At 40.6% G+C, this 26,617-nt stretch overlaps 1 protein-coding gene across 1 annotated transcript in view; it reads left to right on the top strand.

Annotated features, from left to right (window-relative positions):
* LOC129695907 (adhesion G-protein coupled receptor V1-like) overlaps window positions 1-26,617 on the top strand; it is a 491,758-nt gene that overhangs the window by 147,442 nt on the left and 317,699 nt on the right. Inside the window, exons 35-45 of the mRNA XM_055633356.1 lie at window positions 2,174-2,304; window positions 5,839-5,938; window positions 7,077-7,256; window positions 8,753-8,916; window positions 11,680-11,773; window positions 12,442-12,520; window positions 15,712-15,850; window positions 17,625-17,766; window positions 19,098-19,360; window positions 23,757-23,932; window positions 25,636-25,760. Coding sequence (XP_055489331.1) covers window positions 2,174-2,304; window positions 5,839-5,938; window positions 7,077-7,256; window positions 8,753-8,916; window positions 11,680-11,773; window positions 12,442-12,520; window positions 15,712-15,850; window positions 17,625-17,766; window positions 19,098-19,360; window positions 23,757-23,932; window positions 25,636-25,760 — 1,593 coding nt within the window. The remainder of the gene's footprint in view (window positions 1-2,173; window positions 2,305-5,838; window positions 5,939-7,076; window positions 7,257-8,752; window positions 8,917-11,679; window positions 11,774-12,441; window positions 12,521-15,711; window positions 15,851-17,624; window positions 17,767-19,097; window positions 19,361-23,756; window positions 23,933-25,635; window positions 25,761-26,617) is intronic.

Raw genomic sequence — 26,617 nt, 5'->3', positions numbered from 1 at the left:
TTTCCTTCGCTCCATAGATGCTGCTGCACCCACTGAGTTTCTCCAGCTTTTATGTGTACCTTTTATTACCTTTACAGAATGTTTTCGTGCACCTACTAATAATTCTCACTTTCCAAGCATTTTATGACCTTGTAAATAATTATTTCAAATTTAAAAAAAATAATGTAGGCTAAAATGACTGCGTAGAATTTGCTGCGAAAATGTTGTAAATTATATTGTAAGTTTCTTTGGTAACAAAAGAAAAATATGTTCACTTCATGGTATTAAAAAAAAATGAACAAAAAGTACTCTTTTTGTACATTTTGTAAGATGAGCAAAATATTATTTTCCAAGTTTTCACATTGCTTCTGTTTAATGGAATGCAAATTTATGTGAGGACTGTCTAACGCTGCAGTTTTGAATTTTAACTTTTTCCCTTTAAATGTGATGGAAGTTCTGAACATGGTCATGAATTTATCTTCTGGACATGTGTAGGAAGTTAGTTTATGAAGAGGCATTTTAAGTTTTAGGAAGCTGCTGTTAGGGACTGATCTCTCCTGCTGTGTTTGCAAGATCTGCCTGTTGCCCAGGCCTGAACTCCTGCTAATTGCCCCACTTGCTGTCCCTGCAGCCATGAACTCACCTGTGAGTACTGATCTCTGAATCACCGAGGACCTCTGCTGCTGATATTTTGATCTGCCAATTTGGCTAGCTTGTTACAATGTGTTGCTAAATTTGTGTGGTTATATACTGTGGTAAATTTGTCAGCTATCTTGCTGTAATGGGTTTTCAATGTGCTCCCTCAGCCCCTGTCCCACTTAGGAAACCTGAACGGAAACCTCCGGAGACTTTGCGCCCCACCCAAGGTTTCTGTGCGGTTCCCGGAGGTTTTTGTCAGACTCATAGAAACATAGAAACATAGAAATTAGGTGCAGGAGTAGGCCATTCGGCCCTTCGAGCCTGCACCGCCATTCAATATGATCATGGCTGATCATCCAACTCAGTATCCCGTACCTGCCTTCTCTCCATACCCCCTGATCCCTTTAGCCACAAGGGCCACATCTAACTCCCTCTTAAATATAGCCAATGAACTGGCCTCAACTACCATCTGTGGCAGAGAGTTCCAGAGATTCACCACTCTCTGTGTGAAAAACGTTCTTCTCATCTCGGTTTTAAAGGATTTCCCCATTATCCTTAAGCTGTGACCCCTACCTGCTTCCACTACCTGCAACCTCCAGCAACCACCTGCAACCTCCGGGATCCACACTGAAACCTTGGGTGGGACGCAAAGTCTCCAGAGGTTTCCGTTCAGGTTTCCCAAGTGGGACAGGGGCATTAATATTAGAGTCCAATGTGCAACAGCTGATGCATTCAAAAATCAGTACCTATTAAATGCCATTGTGCTATTTAATTATATTAGGAAATAAACAGTAGTTTAAATCATTTAATTATGTAGTTATTTCAGAATGTGAGCTTACTAAGTTGCATTTCTTCATAAGTCGTCAATATTTGGTGGATTTTATTTCCTGGAATGTATTGACACTGGCATTGCCCACTGTGAATCTGAAGCAGGAAATGTTTCATGATTTTCTGTTATACTTATCGTGTTTCGCAAAGGTCAGAAAATAAATCATTTATATTCAAAACTGCAGAGTTCAGTTGCAACCTTGGGGAAATAAAGATGGAAACTAATTTATTATTATAAATATATTTAATCTTATAATTTCGAAACATTATGAAAACAAAAATAAATTGCTCAAATATTGGTATTTGGAAAGCAATGCTTTCCTAGATTTAATATTTAATATTTAACCATATAACCATATAACAATTACAGCACGGAAACAGGCCATCTCGACCCTTCTAGTCCGTGCCGTACACATAATCTCCCCTAGTCCCATATACCTGCGCTCAGACCATAACCCTCCATTCCCTTCCCATCCATATAACTATCCAATTTATTTTTAATCCATATAACTATCCAATTTATTTTTAAATTTTGAAATTGGTATTTGGTATTGGTACATTTACGGACGACAAGGTCCAGTAAATACTTATTATTTATTATTTTAGCTGCATAATGTTGCATGATGTGTTTAATTAACCAAATGAATGATGCATGTCTGATAAATTTACTGCTTTGTGGTAGGAAGTCAGTTGAATGTCCAATGTGATTCTGATTCTTAATTTTCAGGAGAGACTTTGCTATTCTGGATTGAGAGGAGTTCACCAGGAAGTGGGAACATTACTGTTGACTGGGAAATTAATGGGCGATTTGTCCAGCAAAACTTTGTGGATATTCGAGGGACCGTCTTGCTTTCCGAGGTAAATAGGTATTCTCTATGTTGGTATTTACTTCTTTCCTTGGATGGGCAACTGCTATTTATTGGAATTTTAAAAAAATAAAGTTGCTAGACTTCCAAAATGGAAGAGAAAATGCTGGATGCAGGTCAGGCAGCATCAATGGGGATGGATGCTTTTACAGAACAAAGACCCTTCATTAGAAATGGGGAAGTGAGAAGACAACTATGTTTTAAGTTGCAGAGAGGCAAAGGATTGGAGAGATCAGGTAGAATCTGTGTGACAGAGTGCAGACTAATGATGAAGTAAAAATGAGCACAAATGTTGCAGAGATTGATGGAAAAACACAATTTGACAAAGGCACACGCAAGTGGAGAGGCCCAATTATTTTCAATAAATTATGAACCAGTAACAAAAATTGCCGGGAATACTCAGTGGTTTGATGGAATGTATAGAAAGAGAAACAGAGTTAATATTTTAGATTGAAGACCCTTTGTCAGAACTCTTGACCTGCTGAATGTTCCGTATAGAGACACAAAATGTGGGAGTAACTCAGCGGGACAAGCACCATCTCTGGTTAGAAGGAATGGGTGACGTTTCAGGTCGAGACCCTTCTTCAGAGATGCTGCCTGTCCCGCTGAGTTACTCCAGCATTTTGTGTCTATCTTCGGTTTAAACCAGCATCTGCAGTTCCTTCCCTCAACAAACCCTTGAATGTTCCACCAGATTTTCAGATTTCCGGAATTTGCAATTCTTTGTTTGTGATAGATTATAATATTTGCATGAATGTGATTACAATTGTGACACATATTTCTACATTTGATTAAGAATCTTCATTTACAAAAACATGAAATTGGAAATATTTGTGACAAGGTTCTGCATGGTAGGCTGCTCTGGAAGGTTAGCTCGTATGGGATCCAAGGAGACATAGAAAATTGACATCATGGAAGGAAGCAGAGGGTGATGGTGGAAGGTTGCTTCTCGGACTGGAGGCCTGTGACTAGTGGTGTGCCTCAGGGTTTAGTGCTGGGCCCATTACTGTTTGTCATCCACATCAATGATTTGGATGAAAACATACAATGCAAATTTAGGAAGTTTGCTGATGATACAAAAGCGGGTGGTTTTGTCGAGAGTGAAGATGGTTGTGAAAGATGCAGCAGGATCTTGATTAGTTGGGCAGGTGGCACTGTGGTTGTCCATTCCCAATCTTTGGTAGGATAAGCAAAAATAAGCTTTGTGGCTTCAGCCTATTCCTTTTTCGGGCATTGATTATGTGAACGTTGTGGGAAATGGATACAGTGTTGGTTCATATTCACACAGATTGTAAAGTTTTGTCATTTTTAATGGATGACCGAAATATACCATTCATTCATTCATTCATTCATTCATTCATTCATTCAATCATCCATCCATTCATTCAATCATTCATTCATTCAATCATTCATTCATTCATTCATTCATTCATTCATTCATTCATTCATTCATTCATTCATTCATTCAATCATTCATTCATTCATTCATTCATTCATTCATTCATTCATTCATTCATTCATTCATTCAATCATTCATTCAATCATGCATTCAATCATGCATTCATTCAATCATTCATTCATTCAATCATTCATTCATTCATTCATTCATTCATTCATTCATTCATTCATTCATTCATTCATTCATCATTCAATCATTCAATCATTCAATCATTCATTCATTCATTCATTCAACATTCATTCATTCATTCATTCAATCATTCATTCATTCATTCATTCAATCATTCAATCATTCATTCATTCAATCATTCATTCATTCATTCATTCATTCAATCATTCATTCATTCATCCATACATTCATTCATACATTCATACATTGAATCATACATTCATTCATTCATTCATTCATACATTCATTAAAGCAAAGAGTAGAGCACAATCATTATTACCAACTGCAACTTATTCAACAATAAACTGGTTGCTAATATTCTGTCTTGGTTTGTCCAGAACTATTCTGCTTCAGATCTACTTTAAAAATACTGTAAAGGCAACAGTCAAGTTAATGTTTCAGGAGTAAAACACAGTATTCAGAAATGTACTGTTGACAGGTCACCTTTCTGCTCATTAAGGCTTCTGCAACAACACTTCCCAACTATGCAATATAGGAAGGAAAAGAAAAATAAAAGTATGATATAACAGCTTTAACGTGTGAAGTCAGCATCTTGTATGCTCTAATATATAGAAGTAGCTGAGCACGGTGCTTAAACAATTGAGAGTTATGAGGGGGAAACAACATCTTCCTGTGATGCGGGAATCCTGAATAAATGGGCATTGTATTGTATTCAAATTTATTGTCATTGTCTCAATTAGAGAAAACAAAATGAATTTCCCTTTACAGTCAGTATCATAAAAATAAATAAATAATAAATATTAAAACATATTTAAAAAAAAATAATAATAATAAAAAAATAAAATATATTTAAAAAATAAATAAATAATTAATTAAAAAAAAAGATTTGTAAAAAAAAATAAAAAATAAAAAGTATAAAAATAAAAATCCTAAGATTTAAAACAATGCCATTTAGAATGAGATTTGATAATATCTATCCATATTAAAACATTTCTATTATTGTAATGACTAATTTAAATTAATGCCTTGAGTTGTCATTTGGTTTCAAAGGGTTAAAAGGTTTCTTTATTAGCCACATACACCTAGGTGTAGTGAAATGCTTCTTGCCAGTGCAGCACATAAAAAAAGAATACAAACATGACAATAATAAAGAACTTTAACATAAAAAAACATCCCCCCCACAATGGTTCCCATTATGAGGGAAGGCACTAAGTCCAGTCCCATCCCCATGTCCACCCATAGTCGGGCCTATTGAGGCCTCCGCAGTCGCCGCTATGGAGGCCCGATGTTACAGGCCGTTCTCGCCGGGTGACGGCGTCGGGAGAATCCTCTCAGCGGCTTGGGACACCTGGAACGGCCGCCTCCTTACTCGACACCGCGGCTTCCGAAGCCGACAGGCCGCGCTGGATGGAGCTCCACCACTGGCAGTCTCAGCAAGAGATCCCAGGCTCCCGATGTTGAAGTTCAGCGCCAATGACTTAAGGTCATAAGGAATAGGAGTAAAATTAGGCCATTTGCCCCCATCAGGTCTACTCCGCCATTCAATCATGGCTGATCTATCTCTCCCTCCTAACCCCATTCTCCTGCCTTCTCCCCATAACCTCTGACACCTGTACTAATGAAGAATCTATCTATCCCTGCCTTACTAACTAAATGGAGAAGGCATTGCTCGGAAATGAGCTATCTTGTCAACAACAAAATTAATATTCTAACACTTGTGTTGGTGCATCGGACTTATTTTCCTGTTTAAAAAAAAAAAAAACATATATTTTCAAAGTCCCTCATTTCTTGTAATCTGCTGTGTGTTTTATCATTGCACCAATTTTGCACGTTGAACTTTTATTCTGAATCATCTGCTCTCAGGACATGTATCTGGATTTGTTTTTGCTGTGTTCTCTCTTAGTTCTAATTATATCTGTGATCCTTGTAACCTTGTAGGGTGTTCTAAATGCATCCCTTCTGGTCCACATACTTGATGATGATGTCCCTGAAGAAAACGAGGAATACATAATTATTTTGTCAAATGTCAAAGCACAAGGTAATGTGATACAGTGTCAGATTATTTTGTGGCTACGACAATGCAGCTTTCAGATAGTAAAAATATGTAAGGAAAATTAAAATTAACTGCAAGCGGTGGAAATTGGTAACAAAAACAGGAAGTCTAGACAAGACATTGGATCACGCAGCATCCATAGAGAGAGAATTGGAGTTAAAATTTATGACTTGTTGTAAATGTCCCCTTCCTAGAAACATAGAAAATAGGTGCAGGAGTAGGCCATTTGGCCCTTGGAGCCAGCACCGCCATTCAATATGATCATGGCTGATCATCCAAATTCAATACCCATTCCTGCTTTTCCCCCCATATCCCTTGATTCTGTTAGCCCCAAGAGTTAAATCTAACTATCCCTTGAAAACATCCAGTGAATTGGCCTCCACTGCCTTCTGTGGCTGAGAATTCTACAGATTCACAACTCTCTGGGTGAAAAAGTTTTTCCTCATCTCAGTCTTAAATGGCCTACCCTTTATTCTAAAACTGTGAACCCAGGTTCTGGACTCCTCCAACATTGGGAACATTTTCCCTGCATCTAACCAGGCCAATATATGGATTTTATAAGTTTCTATAAGATCCCCTCTCGTCCTCTTAAATTCCAGTGAATACAAGCCCAGTCGACCCATTCTTTCATCATATCTCAGTCCCGCCATCCCGGGAATTTCCAGAGTATACAAGCCCAGCCGCTCCATTCTCTCAGCATAAGACAGTTCTGCCATCCTGGGAATTAACTTTGTGAACCTACGCTGCACCCCCTCGATAGCAAGAATGTCCTTCCTCAAATTTGGAGACCAAAACTGCATGCAAGCAAAGGATTTCACTGTGACTTGACACATGTGACAACGTTTCTAATCAATCAATTAATTAATCAATTCATAAGTTCAGCCGGTAGAGATGTACCATTGCCAAATATTAACCCCAACTTTGGTTTGTTGTCTGTGATGTTATTTCAGGCCTGTCCACAATAGTCAATTGAATGAAATTGAAGCTCCAACTTGCTTTGGCAGTCTTGTTCTCGTGTAGATAATAAAGTGATTTTTTAAATTTATTGAACAATAATAGTTTGCAGTGATGGTTTACTTTATTTCCATGAAAAATTAACAATTTTCCTTTTCTCTCATGACAGGCATTCCGTCAACAATTGCAGTTTCTCTTGACAGCCATGGATACAAAGCAAATCTTACAGTGGAAGCAAGCGATGACCCACATGGCTTAATGACATTTGCTCTGCCATCTCACTCGGTTTCTGTTCAGGAAGGCAACAAAATCATTCATCTGTTGGTCAATAGGGAATTTGGATCACTAGGTAACATAATTTTGATCAGAACAATCATTCGGTTAAACATAGGAACATAGAAAATGGGTGCAGGAGTAGGCCATTCGGCCCTTCGAGCCTGCACCGCCATTCAATATGATCATGGCTGATCATCCAACTCAATATCCTGTACCTGCCTTCTCTCCATACCCCCTGATCCCTTTAGCCACAAGAGCCACATCTAACTCCCTCTTACATATAGCCAATGAACTGGCCTCAACTACCTTCTGTGGCAGAGAGTTCCAGAGATTCACCACTCTCTGTGTGAAAAATGTTTGTCTCATCTCGGTCCTAAAAGATTTCCCCCTTATCCTTAAACTGTGACCCCTTGTTCTGGACTTCCCCAACATCGGGAACAATCTTCCTGCATCTAGCCTGTCCAACCCCTTAAGAATTTTGTAAGTTTCTATAAGATCCCCCCCTCTGGGCAGGGCAGCTCCCAGGCTCTGGAACTCCCTCCCCCAACTGATCCGCAATTCCCTGTCCCTCACCATCTTCCAGTCCCGCCTCAAGACCCATCTCTTCACCTCTGCCTATCCTTAGCCCCACGTCCCCCTCCCTTTTCATATGTGCATTAATTGCCTCATATTGTGTTTTGTATTGAATTCTCTATTTACTTTGTGTACTAGTCATGTCTCTACTATTTATTTCATTCCCCTTACATGTTTTTCCTCTACCTGCTAAATTTTAGTAAGGTGTCCTTGAGACTCTTGAAAGGCGCCCATAAATAAAATGTATTATTATTATTGTTATTACTTGTGTGCGTTCTCTGCCTCAGTGGGCGGTGGAGGCAGGTTCTCTGGATACTTTCAAGAGAGAGCTAGATAGGGCTCTTAAAAATAGCAGTCAGGGGATATGGGGAGAAGGCAGGAACGGGGTACTGATTGGGGATGATCAGCCATGATCATATTGAATTGCGGGTGCTGGCCCGAAGGGCCAAATGGCCTACTCATGCACCTATTGTCTATTGTCTATTGTCTATTCTTCTTTTCTTGTCCATCTTGTTATAAAAATGTTGGCTTCGCTGTCATTGTCCGTCCTGAAAACAACTCGAGGTTCCAGCGACAATCAGTGGAAGCCATCACTTGTCGCAGTAGATGATAGTGGTAGCAGAATTAGCTCAGGATACTTCCAGTTTCCAGCTCTGCCACATGGATACTCCTGCTGTGAAGCCATCATTCCATTACCATATTTGTACACATTTCTGATTCGAAACATAACAAATGCCACGTCTCCAGAGGGTATTGAGGAATAGAGGAAATTGTCTGACATATTTAGTACTATTGTTCATGGGTGCATTTTTAAGGCCTTGTGTCGATAAAGAAAAGATTAGGAATTCCTTTCTGAGATCTAAAGGCATCAGCCAAGACATCCGTCAATTTCTTCAATGTCAATTTGCATTATCGTGGTGGAATATTTCTTAATCTGTGTGATAGCAATTTCAATTATTGTTTTTCCTTCATTGTATGTTTTCTCTTGTTCTGCAGGAGTGATTAACATCACGTATGAGACAGTTCGAGGGTCGTTGCTACCTCCCAATTTAGCTGAGGAGACCCTGGCTGAACCTGGTCTTGATTTTCTGCATGTGACTGGTTTTGTTGTTATGGAAGAAGGGAAAGTTACCACAACCATAAATGTGACCATTTTAGAGGTGAATCAAAACTCTTGCATTCCATTTTGTCAATTATACTCTACATGAGCAGTTTAACTATGACACCATCAGCGTCTCTGTGCTTGTTGCCTTTTAATTATTCATGGACACTACTGGTAATGTCAGCACTTGCTGTCTGCCTGGATTATGTATCTGGATTCAAAGACAGTTAAGTTTCAACTACCTTGGTGGGTCTGCAGTTATATAGTTATACTGGGTAAGGATGGGAAATTTCCTAGCCAAAGAGCTTGGATGTTCTTATTTTAATGACAATCTCATTGATTCCTGGTTATTGTTACAGAGACTTACACGGTAACTGGAATTTTAATCCCTTTTATGGTGGGATTCCTATTCAGGCCACTTGGTAATTGGTCTACAACATGGGCTGCTGGTTCAGCAACTTAACTGATCTGTTGCTAACTTTTTTGTCATCCTAGAAGATAAATAGAGTGATTTGTATACCGAAGTGACATGGGGTGTGAATTAGTTCATATCACGTAGAGCAGGGATCGGCAACCATTGGCCCCCGGGCCGTATGCGGCCCATAACTCGGAATCATCCGGCCCGCAGGTGGATTTTTTTTCCCCGTAATTATCCGGCCCGCCGAGTGCCAAGTGTCGCCAAGCGCCACCGAGCTCTGGCTGTACTCCATCCTGCGCAAAGCCGCCAGCACGGCCGCGCACCTTCTGTGAACACGTTTTAGGAAAGAACTGCAGAAGCTGGAAAAATCGAAGGTTGACAAAAATGCTGGAGAAACTCCGTGACTGCCTCACCCGCTGAGTTTCTCCAGCATTTTTGTCTACCTTCTTTGAACACGTGATTTGATGCCTGCCATCCAAGGACGGATGGGGGTGGGATCCATGTGCACACGTGATAGATGTGGCCGGCCATCCACTCACAGACATGCGGCCTGGCCCCTATTCAGAACAAGGTTGCCAACCCTTGATTTAAAGGATATGTTGGGGAGTTACATTGTTGTGAAGGGGAAAATTAAACAGGTTCCTGGATGCAGCAGTATCTAGATATGCAAATTAATCTGTGAACGCCCTTCTGCGACTGATTGGCCACTTAGATCCTTAAATACTTCTGAGTGCTTTCAGTGAGTCTATACAATCCGCCAAAATGTTAAAAAAGTTGACTCCCTTAAAACGATTGCTTGAAAAAACTTGTCTTTGTCTCTTGGGCTAGAAGTATAAAATTACATGACCCACTGATTTTCTCACAAACTCTTGAAGCTTCAGTTGCAACCTGAGACTTGCCGTTGGAAGGTGGCATTCTCGGCATCTTGTTGAGTTAGAAGGAGTGACTAAGTTGCCCTGAATAGCTTGCCATGGGATGGTGTCCAATAGATATTTGGACTCAAATACATTTAGAAACATAGAAATATAGAAAATAGGTGCAGGAGTAGGTCATTTGGCCCTTCGAGCCTGCACCGCCATTCAATATGATCATGGCTGATCATCCAACTCAGTATCCTGTACTTGCCTTCTCTCCATACCCCCTGATCCCTTTAGCCACAAGAGCCACATCTAACTCCCTCTTAAATATAGGCAATGAACTGGCCTCAACTACCTTCTGTGGCAGAGAATTCCACAGATTCACCACTCTGTGTGTGAAAAATGTTTTCTTCATCTCAGTCCTAAAAGATTTCCCCTTTATCCTTAAACTGTGAGCTCTTGTTCTGGACTTCCCCAACATCGGGAACAATCTTCCTGCATTTAGCCTGTCTAACCCCTTAAGAATTTTGTAAGTTTCTATAAGATCCCCCCTCAATCTTCTAAATTCTAGCGAGTACAAGCTGAGTCTATCCAGGTAGACAGGTAGATGATTAGGAAATGTGGGACATGGGCCAAATGAGGGAAATCAGACTAGCTTAGATGGGGCATTTTTGTCAGCATGGACGAGTTGGGCCGAATGGCCTGTTTCTGTGCCATATGACTATGAGTCAAGTGTGACACGCTACCGACTTTGAACAGTCATAGACCAGAGCAAACAATGGGAGAGAATTCATCAGAGACTGAGTTGCATCAAGAAATATTTTATGGATCTCCTCAAAGTGGAGACGGAAGTGACACTGAGAATCTTGGGGCCATATATTGTGTGAATGCAGAAGGCCTGTGTAAGCAGGAGAAGTCGCACATCACAATACAAACAATACCACTCTCTGCCTGCCTTGTCTGCCATCTCCTACCCCATCTGTGGACGAGAATCTGTGGTTCCCACATTACCTGACTTGTTCCACAGAAGGTAGTTGAGGCCAGTTCATTAGCTATATTTAAGAGGTAGTTAGATGTGGCCCTTGTGGCTAAAGGGATCAGGGGGTATGGAGAGAAGGCAGGTACAGGATACTGAGTTGGATGATCAGCCATGATCATATTGAATGACGGTGCAGGCTCGAAGGGCTGAATGGCCTACTCCTGCACCTATTTTCTATGTTTCTATGTTTACCTGACTTGTTTCCAGAAGCTGGTTTTTATGGAAAATCATGACACAACAATATTCTAGGAATACAACCCTTTCACTCCCACCACAATATTGCGGGGTTTGCCTTTATTGATTTGTGCTTTTTCAATATTTCAAGGCATCTCAATTTCACTCCAAAAACTGTAATCTCCCAGTTATTATTGTATAAAATCACAGGGGCGATGTCGCTCAGAATTGTTGTTCTTTTTTTCTTATTTTACAAGTACATATTTCATTATCCATCAAACTTTGGAAGAGATGTGTGGTTGCTTTTGTTGTAAGGACATGTTTATTTTGCAGGACGATATTCCGGAATTGCAGGAGCTCTTTCTTGTGAATCTTACATCTGTGAAGCTCATCCAATCTGATTCAAGCCTTTCCCCCCCTCGATTGGGTGTGTATTCTGTGTTTACGTGCTTCTATTGTTAATTGCTTAATATTGTTGTAATGAAACGCCTACTTTGTTTCTATCCTCTTTCTTTCTCCAAGGGCTATTAAATCAACTTGGCATCTTATTCTGAATAAGATTGAACTTTTCTGTTTATGCTTTAGATTTGTTCCCAATGTTCCCATCACTTGTCTCTTTGAATTGGATTCAGTCTGTCAACATGTGAAGTGTTCAACATGTGTTCCCTTCTCTGTAATTAATGCTGTTTGTTAGTAAATTTGATTCTCTGTATTTTAATGCAAGTTTTTTAAAAATAGTAAATTGTCCTCTTATCGTCCCTATCAGAATGCACCTCCTTCCTATTTCCTGATCTAAACAATAGACAATAGGTTCAGAAGCAGGCCATTCGGCCCTTCGAGCCAACACCGCCATTCAATGTGATCACGGCTGATCATCCACAATCAGTATTCCACTAGTGCACCAAGTCAAACAGGTCACCACTAAGCTCAAATTTGTTCTTGTCTGTCCTTTCAGAACATGCTCTGTGTCCAATCTCATCTCCCATTTTTCCTTGCCAGTTATTTCCTGTCCCTATCAAATAGTTTCCTTTTCCATGTACATTTCCCACTCTTTTCTTGGCTTTTGTATTTCACAACTTTGATTTTAATTTCCAGATGCAGCAGGTCAGGTTTCTCAGATAACAATCGATGCAAATGATGGTGTAAAGGGAATCATTCAATGGCAAAGCATTAAGTAAGTGTTTAACCAAGAACAATGTCATATTACAACCTCATTAAGATTATTTGTACTTGTTATTGCATTCATTACGATATAGCCCAGCTGTTGGCAGCTGTGCAGTAGCAAGCAGAAGCAGAATTACTGTATATTTATTTGGTGCCCTTGGAAAAAGATCCCATCTCTGTTCCACATAACGCATCACCTTTCATATTCCAATCTCCATAATGGCTTATTCATAATGTAACACTAATCCATAAAGGTGAATTGCTTTATTCGTAGAATTGAGTTCACATTCTGAAAATTGAGCTAAATCCACAGTTGCATAGGAACTACATGCAATTATTTTAAACAAAAGGTGGAAAAAGTGAACTTGAGTGGTGCATATCATTATCTGTTCCAGTGACTGGATTTTACAATTTAAAAAACTCTCAGCTGTTGCCTGTTCAATTCCAAAAGCAAACACAAAATTTAATGAAAACCATTTTACTGTAACTTTCTTGGTTCGGTGAAATTATTTAAATTCTTTACGTTAGCAATACAGGGCGTGTATGAGGAAAGAGATGAGCTCCTGTGTGACTGTATAGTGTCGGTGGACTGGTCCACGTCTGTAGTCAAGGACTCGACAGCCACCCTCAATGAATTGTTCCAGACTTCATCAGTAATTGTGTAGAGGACTGATGGGACCAAGCGCAGGCTCAGCGATCCTTTTGCTGAACTCCACCCAGTCTGCCTAGAACTACATGATACTAGACCTCCAGGTTGCTAAACATTTTAACTCTCCCTCCCATTCCCATACTGACCTTTCTGTCCGGAGCCACCTCCCAACGAAAATCGGAGGAACAGCACCTCATATTTTGCTTGGCAGCTTACAACCCAGCGGTATGAATATTGACTTCTCTCACTTCAAGTACCCTTGTTTTCCCTCTCCCTCCATCCTTCTCCCATCCTTTTCTTTGCAAGTTTAGTTGTCTGCTTCCCTGAGCTAACAATGATCTATTCTATAATTTCCTTGAGCTTTATCCCCTTTGATCTCTCATTTTCACACATTACCCTTCCATATCTCTAGTTTCCCTCTCCCCTGACTCAGTCTGAAGAAGGGTCTCGACCCTAAATGTCACCAATTCCTTCCCTCCAGAGATGCTGCCTGTCCCACTGAGTTACTCCATATATCTATATATTTGATAGTTCTATATATCTATATAGGAATATGATGGACATAGCACGCCTTGAAGAAATGAGACTCCGACTAATAGATAAATATGACCAATTCTTAAGGAGTTGGTCTCCTTTCATCGACTTTTTGGAATCATGTGATGCAGCGGTACCGTAAAGATTGCTGATTTCAGTTCATGACGTGGATAGATCTACATCTCTGAATACAGATTTGAAAAATTCTCTTTTAAGGGTCTTCTCTTCTATTTCTACTTTCCACTTTTTATTATTTTTTTATTTTTTATATACACACTTCACGTTTTTCTACTCTCCACCATCTATTTCTCCACTTTTTCCTCTTTCTATTGTTTTCTTTTTCTTGTCTTGCTTACTTCCTTCTCATAACATAAAACTAGAGGTTGTACATAGAATGGATTACGGTATGACATAGTTGGCACCTAAAATTAGGTTCCACTGTACTGTTTTGTACTGTATTAACTTCTAATAAAATAAACAAAAAAAAAAGAAGAAAAAAAAGAAAAAAAAAAGATCTATATATCTATAGATATATGATATCTATGTATATCTATATACATTAGATTGTAATCTATCTTGCAATTGTATCTATCACAAAAGAGAGATTTTCGGTGTAAACCAGCATCTGCAGTTCCTTCCGACATGTCAATCTGTGTGTTCCTCAACTGGAAATCAATGATGATTCAGGAGATCCATTACCTGAAGTGAAGGTTTGAGGCATTCAAATTGTGTGACCGTGTCCTGTACAGGAAATCTAGCTACCACCTTTGCAAAGACATCACCAAGAGACAATATCAAACCAAGCCCAGGACCCACATTAACCACAAAGCCACCTGATGATGATGCCAAGGCTTGTATTCTATACTGGGCTACAAAGCAAAGTCAGGCGGGAATCGCTGACAACAACACGTCTCTCCCTGATGAGCTCAATGCATTCTATGCTCACATTGAATAGACATTCGGTGAAATGCAGTCACCCATCCTAAAAGTCTTGGGTGCACTTGTCCCCATGGTCACTGTTGCAAATATTAAATTGACCTTCCAACAGAGGCCATGGCCCACGAGAGGAGTCGAACAGTCCTGAAACAGTCTGCCTAGGCTGCCGGGAGGCTGAGATACCGGCCCGTACATTCGCCACATAAGTCGGTTATGGGAATGGATCCGTCTGTTCAGGCTTGGCGGGGTTCCAGAACACCAGTCACGGGTAAATTCGATCCCGCTGGTCGGGGCTCTGGAAGTTTTGAGGAAAAACTTTTTCACCCAATGAGATGTGAATCTGTGGAATTCTCTGCCACAGAAGGCAGTGGAGGCCAATTCACTGGATAACGGAATCGAGGGATATGAGGAGAAAGCAGGAACGGGGTCCTGATTTAGGATGATCAGCCATGATCATATTGTATGGCAGCGCTGGCTCGAAAGGCCAAATGGCCAATTGCTGCACCTATTTTCTATGTTTCTAAATCTGGCTGCAGAGGTCGGCTTTGGGAACAGATCCGTCTGCTCCGTCCGGCTGGATTTCCAGAGCCCCGGTCGTAGGGGGAAAATTTGACCCGCCGATCAGACGTCCGACTGCAAGAGTCCCAATGAGGCTGAGATGGGCTGCCTCACCCGGCCTAGGCCCTGCAATTCCAATAGGACTTCCGGGGGTATTTCAAGTGGGCTTCTGTCTGAATTAAAGGAGACGCCAGAAAATAGCTGGTGGTCCTGTACCAGCAGATTCAAGAACAGCTGCTTTTGTGTTGTCATCAGAAACTTGAGCAGACCTCATAAATGCTGACCGTGAATTTCTGATCTCCCGTTTACCTTGTTTAGTTTAGTTTTTTTAGTTTTAGAGATACAGTGCGGTGAAAACCACGCAGGTCACGGGGAGAACGTACAAACTCATAGTCAGGATCGACCCTGGGTCTACTGGTGCATTAAGGCAGCACCTTTACCGCTGCGCCCCCCTTGTTTGTTGTGATTTCTCGGTGGGGCACAAAAACAAAGTTTGAAAACGTTTTCTATGCTTTTCCTTCAAGTTTTGAGGTGAATGAAACCACAGAGAACCTCACCTTGGTGTTATATCGAGATAGAGGCACATATGGGAATGTATCACTGTTTTACTATCCCCAAAATCTCAAGGCGCAACTTGGATTGGATTTCAATGTACAACCAATGGTGAGTTGAAATTTTAAAATATATTTTCAAACTGATGGGTATGAAGAGTTCACTTTTCAACATTTTAGTGTACTTTTGCAGCAAGGAACTGCAGATGCTTGTTCAAACTGAAGATAGACACAAAAAGCTGGAGAAACATAGCAGGTCGGACATACAGAAGGGTCACAGAAACATAGAAACATAGAAAATAGGTGCAGGAGTAGGCCATTGGGCCCTTCGAGCCTGCACCGCCATTCAATATGATCATGGCTGATCATCCAACTCAGTATCCTGTACCTGCCTTCTCTCCACACCCCCTGATCCCTTTAGCCACACGGGTCACATCTAACTCCCTCTTAAATATAGCCAATGAACTGGCCTCAACTACCTTCTGTGGCAGATAATTCCAGAGATTCACCACTCTCTGTGTGAAAAATGTTTTTCTCATCTCGGTTCCAAAATACTTCCCCCTTATCCTTAAACTGTGACCCCTTGTTCTAGACTCCCCCAACATTGGGAACAATCTTCCTGCATCTAGCCTGTCCAACCCCTTAAGAATTTTGTAAGTTTCTATAAGATCCCCCCCTCAATCTTCTAAATCTTGCGAGTACAAGCCGAGTCTATCCAGTCTTTCCTCAGATGAAAGTCCTGACATCCCAGGAATCAGTCTCGACTCAAAACGTCATCTATTCCTTTCCTCGAGGGATGCTGCATGACTGGCTGAGTTACTCCAGTATTTTGTGTCTATTTACTGTTCCTTTTCTTTTATGAGCTAGCTGAATTTGCAGTGATCAGGAGCATTGGGAGTGGAGAGTAAATGTAACACTGAAATAGGTATTTTGATTCAGTTTGTCCATGCCAACCAAATTGCCCAATCAGGTCCACTTGCCCATGGCCTAACCAATATTCCTCCAATATTTCCGATTCATGTACTTTAGAAAGCATACTGTTTGCTTGCATCATAGCTTGGTTTGGAACAGCTCTGTCCAAAACCACAAGAAATGGCTGGAATTTGTAGATGTAGCCCATATAACCATATAACCATATAACAATTACAGCACAGAAACAGGCCATCTCGACCCTTCTAGTCCGTGCCGAACACGTATTCTCCCCTAGTCCCATATACCTGCGCTCAGACCATAACCCTCCATTCCTTTCCCGTCCATCTAACTATCCAATTTATTTTTAAATGATAAAAACGAACCTACCTCCACCACCTTCACTGGAAGCTCATTCCACACAGCCACCACTCTCTGAGTAAAGAAGTTCCCCCTCATGTTACCCCTAAACGTCTGTCCCTTAATTCTCAAGTCATGTCCCCAATCCATCACACAGACCAGATTACCCATCATTGACTCCATCTACACTTCATGCTGCCTTCATCAAAGATTTGTCCCATTCCAGTCATTCCTCCTCCTCCTTGCTCCCATCAGGCAAAAGGTACAGAAGCTTGAATTTTAGTTGAGATTACATCCCAATAAGATTCTTTCCAAATTACTTAACATCCAGACTCCGAAATTCATCACTGTTTCTTCCCATTGATCATTGCTAAATCCTGGAATTTTTCAAATGGACACCACTGAGAGTATCTTCACCACAGGGGAAATTGCAGTTCAAGGTGAGGGCTCACCACCAAATTCTTGGAGTTGATCAGATGAAGTTGACTCAAGTACCATATGTTGGCCCATACATGGATACCTCTATAATCTGAACATTTGATTTTGTTTATCTTGGGATACTGTAAGCCACATTGAAGTTGTGGGGTATATTGTTTTTTTTTATCTTGACTTTGTAGATCATTTATTTTAATGATGGAGAGAGATACAAAAATGTGGAGATTGAAATCTATGATGATGATACTCCAGAAGGGGATGAGGATTTCCAGATAATCCTCGCTAATGCCTCTTTAGGATTAGAACTAGGAGAAAGAATCACAGGTAACAATTTTGTTTACTACGTATGGAGACTGCAGTTTTGTTTTATTGGGTATGATGAGAATTAATGTTTCTAAGTAGGAGCAGAATTAAGCCATTCAGCCCATCAAGTCGACACCACCATTCCATCTCTCCCTCTCAACCGCATTATCCTGCCTTCTCCACATAAACCCTAACACCTGTACTAATAGGTGCAATAGCTGAACCATACTATAGTCTATATTACTAAAAGTCTGATCTTGGCTCGCTGTGGTGTGATTTCCGAGAGAACGCCGCGACCTACGGCCGTCATTTTTGGCCACCTCGCTCAGAGCCCCCCTCCACCTTCTGGGACCGGAGGATATTTCCCATCGATGAAAAATCAGAGAGATATTAATGTTTAAAAAAAATCCCCATTCTCTCTGCGCCTCCCCCTCCGCTGGCAGCAGGGGGGACGTGACTATAAAACCCGTAAGTGTAGTCCCTCACTCAGTCTCTGCCAAACCCAGGAAGCGAGAGGGTCACGGCTCCCTGAGCTGCGAATAACACTGAACGCACGTCTACTCCACCGTGAGTCCCATCGATGCTGCTGTAAGGTGGCTGCTGCCCAATTGTTTGCCTCGCCTTTTTTTAACAAGTTTGTGTTCACAAAATGAATTTTGGTTGTTGGGCGGCTGCAGCCAAATAGTTTGCCTTGGCTTGGCTTTTAAAATCGGTGCAACATTTGGCTGCCAGCCCAAGAATCCATTCGGCCCACAATGTCTATACTAGCCCTCTGGAAACCAGTACTTCGGCCCGCAACACCCATACTAGTGCAACAGAACCCCCCCCCACCCCCCCACTGGCGAGCAATATTGGAGTTGGTGGAGAGGTGAAATATTGCAATGGCGACCGTGTTTTGCTGGGACCCAACGGGTCCCTCTTAGTTTAGTAATATACTGTACCATAGTAATAGCTGTGCTATAAACAAGTGCATCTGGATTCAAATTTACTTTTGCAGTTGATAGAATAAACGGGCAGGTTTATATGACCTGAAAATAAATAAGATCTATAATGTGCAGTTATGAATTGAGCTGAAAGGTTTGATTAGATCGTAAGCTCTTTGTGAATCGACATAGATACTGTAGGCTGTATGATCGCGCATGTTGTAATATTTTCCTAGTTCAGTGATTTCTTTAAATTAAAAAAAATAGTTTGTCCAATCATATGGGAAGTTAGAAATACACAGAAATATTATTTGGTAGATGTGGTTTGCTGAAACATCCTCATATCCTTGAATGTTATGGCAAAACATTTTGAGAAAGATTTCTTAATCCATCTGGGTTTCTGCTTATAGAATGTCATTGTTATTACAGCCACAGTGATCATCTCTGCCAATGATGATGGACATGGGATCCTGTTGTTTAACAACACTGAGCACTTTTTCCTTAAGGAGCCAAGTGCCCCTGGTGCATCAGAGAGCATCGCAGCACTACACATTATACGAAACCCACCTCGAGGAACATTTGGACAAGTCTCTGTTCAGTATATAGTCACAAGTATGAATGGATCTGATCCTTTGTTGGACCTCACACCTACACAAGGTGTTATTGTATTTGAAGATGGTCTAAAACAGAAGGTAAATCACTCATGAAATAATTAAAATATTTTTGGCCACTGTAATAAAATACTGTGGTTGTAGGAAAGAACTGCAGATGCTGGTTTAAATCGAAGGTAGACACAAAATGCTGGAGTAACTCAGCGGGACAGGCAGCATCTCTGGAGAGAAGGAATGGGTGACATAGAAACATAGAAAATAGGTGCAGGAGTAGGCCAATCGGCCCTTCGAGCCTGCACCTCCATTCGATATGATCATGGCTGATCATCCAATGTGGCCTCAGCGTGTCTTGTACAACTGTAACCCGACCTCCCAACTTCTATACTCAATACTCGGACTGATTTTGGTCACCTAGTTATAGGAAGGATGTCAACAAAATAGAGAGAGTACGGAGGAGATTTACTAGAATGTTGCCTGGGTTTCAGCAACTAAGTTACAGAGAAAGGTTGAACAAGTTAGGGCTTTATTCTTTGGAGCACAGAAGGTTAAGGGGGGACTTGATAGAGGTCTTTAAAGTGATGAGAGGGATAGACAGAGTTGACGTGGATAAGCTTTTCCCACTGAGAGTAGGGAAGATTCAAACAAGGGGTCATGACTTGAGAATTAAGGGACAGAAGTTTAGGTGTAACATGAGGGGGAACTTCTTTACTCAGAGAGTGGTGGCTGTGTGGAATGAGCTTCCAGTGAAGGTGGTGGAGGCAGGTTTGTTTTTATCATTTAAAAATAAATTGGATAGTTATATGGACGGGAAAGGAATGGAGGGTTATGGTCTGAACGCAGGTGTATGGGACTAGGGGAGAATACGTGTTCGGCACGGACTAGAAGGGTCGAGATGGCCTGTTTCCGTGCTGTAATTGTTATATGGTTATATGGTTATATTATATATGATAAAGGCCAATGTACAGAAAGCCTTCTTTACCATCCTATCTGCCTGTGACATCACTTTCAAAGATTAATTCTGGAAAAGAACATGAAACAGTCGAGAGCAAAATTACTCATTTGAAGGGGGATAACTCAAATTTCACTGTACCTTAATTGCTGCATGTGACAATAAACTGACCTTTAAACCTTGATCATTTTAGCAGCTTGAAAATGGGACTTGGAAATTAAAGGTTGGTAGGCAAAACTATAATTGAAAGAAGGACAGCATTTGCAGAGAAAATAGTTCTGCCACAGCCTGCCTACATTTTCATGGTGGGAATGACAAGGAGACCATAGTCAGAGCTCCTTTCATGACAAAAGTTGGAGAATAAGATGAAGCAGAAGAAGGATCTATGGCGGTTGTCAGATTGACAGCACGTGAGAGAACCAGGCTAAGAATTGAAAAATCACAGGAAGTGAAAATTTAAATTAAAGCTGTGAAGAGTTTATTGTCATGTGTACCAAGGTACAGTGAAAATATTTTGTTGCGTGCTAACCAGTGAGTGGAAAAAATTATACGTGACTGCAATGGAGCAATCCACAGTGTACATGATAAAGGGAATAACATGATTAACGTTTAGTGCAAGGCAAAGTCCAGCAAAGTCTGATCAAAGAGTCTCCAATGAGGTAGATAGCAACTCAGGACTGTTCTCTAGTTGTGGTAGGATGATTTACTTGACCAGCTGGGAGGAAACTGTCCCTGAATCTGGACGTGTGCGTATTTACACTTCTATGCCTCTTGCCTGATGGTATACAATAATGTATATTGGCAGTGGAGGCCAATTCTCTGGATGTATTCAAGAGAGAGTTAATGCATTTTGTTGTCTCTGTACTGTAGACTGACAATGACAATTAAAATTGAATCTGAATCTGAAGAGTAAACATACAACTAATTCACTGGCATTTAGAAAGATGAGAGGGAATTATATAGAAACATATAAAATTCTTAAGGGATTGGACAGGCTCGATGCAGGAAAAATGTTCCGAAGTTTTGGGAGTCCAGAACTAAAGGTCACAGTTTAAGAATAAGGGGTAGGCCATTTAGTACGAGGATGAGGAAGAATTTTTTCACCCAGAAAGTTGTGAATCTGTGGAATTCTCTGCCACAGAAGGCAGTGGAGGCCAATTCTCTGGATGTATTCAAGAGAGAGTTAGATATTGTCCTTCGGGCTAATGAAATCAAGGGATATGGGGAGAAAGCAGGAACAGGGTACTGATTTAGGATGATCAGCCATGATCATATTACTGGAGGTGTTGGCTAGAAGGGCCATATGGCCTACTCCTGTGTTCTCTGTTTCTAATGTCAAAGAGGTTGTATAATGGGGGTGTTGTCTTGTGAGAAAGGGCTGGGCAGTCCTGGCCTGCATCCGCTGCAGTTTAGAAAAGTTAGGGGGAATTTGATTCAAACATCTAAGGTCCTGACAGTGTGAATGTGGCGAAAATGATTCTTCTCATGGAATAAACTAGAACTAAGGGTCAGCATTTAAATTAAGTTGTTCCTTGTTTAAGACAGTGAAGCAAAACATTTTCTCTCCGAGCATCCTCAAGGGGTGGCGGAAATCATCAGGTTGAGGCAAAAAGTAGACGGATAATTGATAATCAAAGCAATGAAAGGTTTTCATGAGTGGATGAAAATACAGAGTTATGGTAAAAATTACATTGGCACATCATCTTATTAAAATGGCAGAACTGGTGATTCTGGTGGCTAACTAGCGGCAGGGTGGATAATTCTTGCTCCTAATTTGTTTGCGGATGTGGGTTTTGTTTTTTTTAAAGATCCAGGGACAAAATGTACTTCAGAAGATGCATTATAATATTGGAAGTAATGGATGTACATCCAGTCCCTGTTAATCCCTTTAATTATTGTCTTCTGTTCTGTTAATTCTGTTGCTGGCAGACTGACCTGCACTTAATGGACTGAGTCTGAACAGGGTGACTCAGTCTGAAGAAGGGTCTCGACCCAAAATGTCACTCATTCCTTCTCTCCAGAGATACTGCCTGTCCCGTGAACAACTCCAGCTTTTTGTGTCTCTGTGCGGTTTAAAACCAGCATCTGCAGTTCCTTCCAACACTTAATGGACACTTTTCTATTCACACCATGTGATGCTTCACAGCACCCTATTTCACCTCACTCCACAGTCTTTGCTGCTTTTAAAACAAAATGATTAATAGTAAGGTACACAAAAATGCTGGAGAAACTCAGCAGGTGCAGCAGCATCTATGGAGCGAAGGAAAAAGGGCAACGTTTTGGGGCGAAACCCTTCTTCAGACTGATGGGGGGAGGGGGGAGGTGTGGAGAAGAAAGGTAAAAGGAGGAGGAGGAGGAGCCCGAGGGCTGAGGGAGAGCTAGGAAGGGGAGAAGACAGCAAGGGCTAACAGAATTGTGAGAATTCAATGTTCATGCCACCAGGAAGCGGAATATTAGGTGCTGTTCCTCCAATTTCTGGTGTTGCTCACTCTGGCCGTGGAGGAGGCCCAGGACCGAGAGGTCGGATAGGGAATGGGAGGGGGAGTTGAAGTGCTGAGCCACCGGGAGGTCAGGTTGTTTAATGCGGACCGAGCGGTGGTGTTGGGCGAAACGATCGCGAAGCCTGCGCTTGGTCTCACCGATGTAGATCAGATGACATCTAGAGCAGCGGATGCAATAGATGAGGTTGGAGGAGGTGCAGGTGAACCTCTGTCGCACCTGGAACGACTGCTTGGGTCCTTGAATGGAGTCGAGGGGGGAGGTAAAGGGGGGAAGTAAAATACTTTTGCGCCTTTCTCCAAGATGACCACTGTGTCACCCTGTCTACTCTTGTGTGAGACCCTGGTTGGATCCTGGAACCTGACAATTATTTTACCAGACACAGGCTAAAAAGCTCAGGCCTAATGTCAGGTTATATAGTCTTCAATTGGATGTAGTACGCTACTGTTCTTGGTTTGATAGGGGACACAAGAGATTGCAAATCCTGGAATCTCGGACAGAAATTAAAGAGTACACAAAGAGATTAAGCAAATCCTGGAATGATCGGACTCACTGAAATTAAGAGTTTTTTTAATTTAATTTTTAGGAAATTTGAAGTTGACTACTGGCAGATTAAATGCCCCCTCTCAGCCATTTGGGAACGGAGACCCATTGAGTACTTTGTTCAATTTGTTAACAACAAATTCCTTTTGCACCTCGAATTTCTGGATTCTCTCCCCATTTAGAAAATAGTACAAACCTTTATTCCTACTACGAAAATGCATGACTCCACACTTTGCAACATTTATTTTTCTCCCAATTTTCTAAGTGCCCCATAACCTCCTCCTTAATGAATGAATGAATAAGTTTATTGGCCAAGTATTCACATACAAGGAATTTGCCTTGGTGCTCTGCCCGCAAGTGACAACATGACATACAGTGACAAATGACATTGAGTACTTTGTTCAATTTGTTAACAACTGTATTAGGTGGAACTTGTACCATCTTCAATTATAATTGGTACCTTGTTTCTTCGTTTTGTTCCTTCAGATTGTGAAGATTTCTGCTATATTGGATGAAGAGTCCGAGATGGATGAAGAGTTCTTGGTTACTTTGTTTGGCCCTACAGGTGGTGCTAGGCTGGGAGACCAAGTACAGATCATGATAACAGTCCTTCAGAATCAGGCACCACTGGGACTTTTTAGCATCTTCCCAGTAGGAAACAGGTCAGACAAAACTAACACATACAACAATATACATTGAAGATTAAGGTTATTTTGGGAACCTTCTATAGCTTATCAAAGTAAAATAAATTTATAATCTAAGGACATGAATTCAAATTCTGGCCTCAATTTGTAATTCCAAATGTGTCCTTTAACAAATAGATCTTTTGAAGAATTTGCTATTTTGATAGTATTGGCATTTATTTAAAAACTGTCAATAACCTGAAGTTTGGGTTGCTGCCTATTTCTTCTACACTCCAGCGAGTGCAGGCCCAGTGTTGACAAACGCATATGTTAACCTACTCATTCCTGGGATCATTCTTGCAAACCTCCTCTGGACCCTCTCCAGAGCCAGCACATCCTTCCTCAGATATGATGCCCAAAGTTGCTCACAATATTCCAATTGCGGCCTTACCAGCCCCTTATTGAGGAGCCTCAGCATTACATTCAAGTCCTCTTGTAATAAATGCCAGCATTTAGTTTACTTTCTCTACTATCAATTCGACTTGCAGATTAACTTTTTGGGAATCCTGCACCAGCACTCCAAATTCCTTTTGCACCTCGAATTTCTGGATTCTCTCCCCATTTAGAAAATAGTACAAACCTTTATTCCTACTACGAAAATGCATGACTCCACACTTTGCAACATTATATTCCATCTGCCACTTCTCAGCCCACTCTCCCAAAGTCCTTCTTCTAAGTGCCCCATAACCTCCTCCTTAATGAATGAATGAATGAATAAGTTTATTGGCCAAGTATTCACATACAAGGAATTTGCCTTGGTGCTCTGCCCGCAAGTGACAACATGACATACAGTGACAGTTAGGAATGACACGTAAAATATTAAACATTAATAATAAAACATTATCGATTAAATATGTGAATTAAATAAAATACCAGAGCAAACGGAGACTACAGATTTTTGGTTATTGATTAGAGCTACTAATCGTGGAAAAAAGTGTTTTTTATGTCTGGCTGTGGCAGCTTTGACAGTCCAGAGTCACCTTCCAAAGGGAGCTTAAAATCTTACCAATCTTAATTGTCTTAATATGAAGGTAGGTGGCATTCTTAGAAAAAGTTTAAATAATAATTTTAACCAAGTTGGAGATGGTTTTAGCAACCCTTGATCAGACTGCTTAATTCAAATGCTATTATACTATGTGATAAACCAAGGGTTTTTCAGTGGGTTTCAGTGATAATATGTCACTAAATTGGTGCTGTACATACAGCAGCCAAAATAATAGATTCAGTTCAGTTTATTGTCATGTGTGCTGAGGTAGAGTGAAAAGCTTTTGTTGCATGCTAACCAGTCAGCAGAATGATTGATATGATTGTTGTTTTGAGGGCAACACAGTGGAATTTAGCTTGCTCTTGCATGATGGCACCTTTTCTTTCCTACACACGCAAATGCGCTTTGTCAAGAATTCATTTGACGGCAGTTCAGATCTCTGGTTTTCGTATTTTCTCTGGAAACTCTGGTTTTCGTATTTTCTGTCCTTCCATGATGCATAGTACTGAGGTCACGCCAAATTCCCCTGTCACCTAACACTTGCAAACCCAATGCATGCCACAACAAACTCTTGTGGATGAATGATGCATCAGTTTTGGTCCACGGGAAGTAAAACTTCATACAATGTTGATTTGCACTTCATTTAATTTACTTTGTGAAATCAGAACCATTTTCATTCTTTTGTTATTATATGTAGGACTCGTGTTCAGAGCCTGGAGGAAGGCAATAGAACTCTGTATTTCAATATTTCACGAAGTAAAGGTTTAGAGAATAGAGTCACAGTGGAATGGGAGACTCAAGCTGGAACAGCAGATGGAATCAGTGAGTTGTATTTTAAAAATAATATGGAGTGATCATTAGAAAATCTGTTCCAAAAGGTTAAATATAATCCTAATGTGAAAGCAAAAAAAAGTTTAAGTGGCTATATTGGTGCATGCATTGTTACCAATAACAAAAACAGGTTTTATTTCAATAAACTGTTTCTTTTTATTGATAAAGTAGATGACAATTTACAACAATAATATAATTTTTTATCTCAGTTTTGTTCTTTGTTATTTCATTTATATTTAATTTTCACTGGTAGAGAACTTCGATGTCACAAGCCTTTTTGGTTGAGACCTTTTGGATGCTGATATTTTGTCATGTACTTTAAAATATATAAATGCTTTTGTTGAATTTCATTACTTGTTGATCTGGATCCTCGAATAAATAATAACCTGATACCAGTCACAAGCAATTTTTAGTGTTCAGACCTTTTGCAGATGCTGATATTTTGTCATGTAGAAACTTTAAAATATATAGGCAACGTTTCGGGCTTTTCAGTGATCGGGAGCCAGTCACAAGGGTTCCCGATTAGAGACAGCAGGGGGGCTACAGCAAGTTGATCTGTATGCCCCCGGGACAGTTGGAGGGCAAGGGATAAATAATAGACCTTGGAACTACCAGTGCAACTTCTTCAAGGTAGGCATTCTTCTGGAGTCTTGAGGGAACTGCAGATCTCTTTTGGAGAAACTAAACAGATTGCCATTGGCAAAAACCCTTCTATTAGTCTATGTTTTTTTTCAATGGTCTTTATTGCTCCAATTGTTTTTGCCTTGGCTCTATTTTTCCTACTGAATTACTAAGTTACTCGTATCAATTTATTTTTATTTTATTTATTTTTTAAATAAATGTTTATT

Source organism: Leucoraja erinacea, chromosome 3 (assembly GCF_028641065.1).
Source record: "Leucoraja erinacea ecotype New England chromosome 3, Leri_hhj_1, whole genome shotgun sequence".
NCBI lineage: Eukaryota > Metazoa > Chordata > Chondrichthyes > Rajiformes > Rajidae > Leucoraja > Leucoraja erinaceus.
The sequence above is the reverse complement of the archived record's forward strand: the minus strand, read 5'-3'. Positions and strand labels throughout refer to the sequence as shown.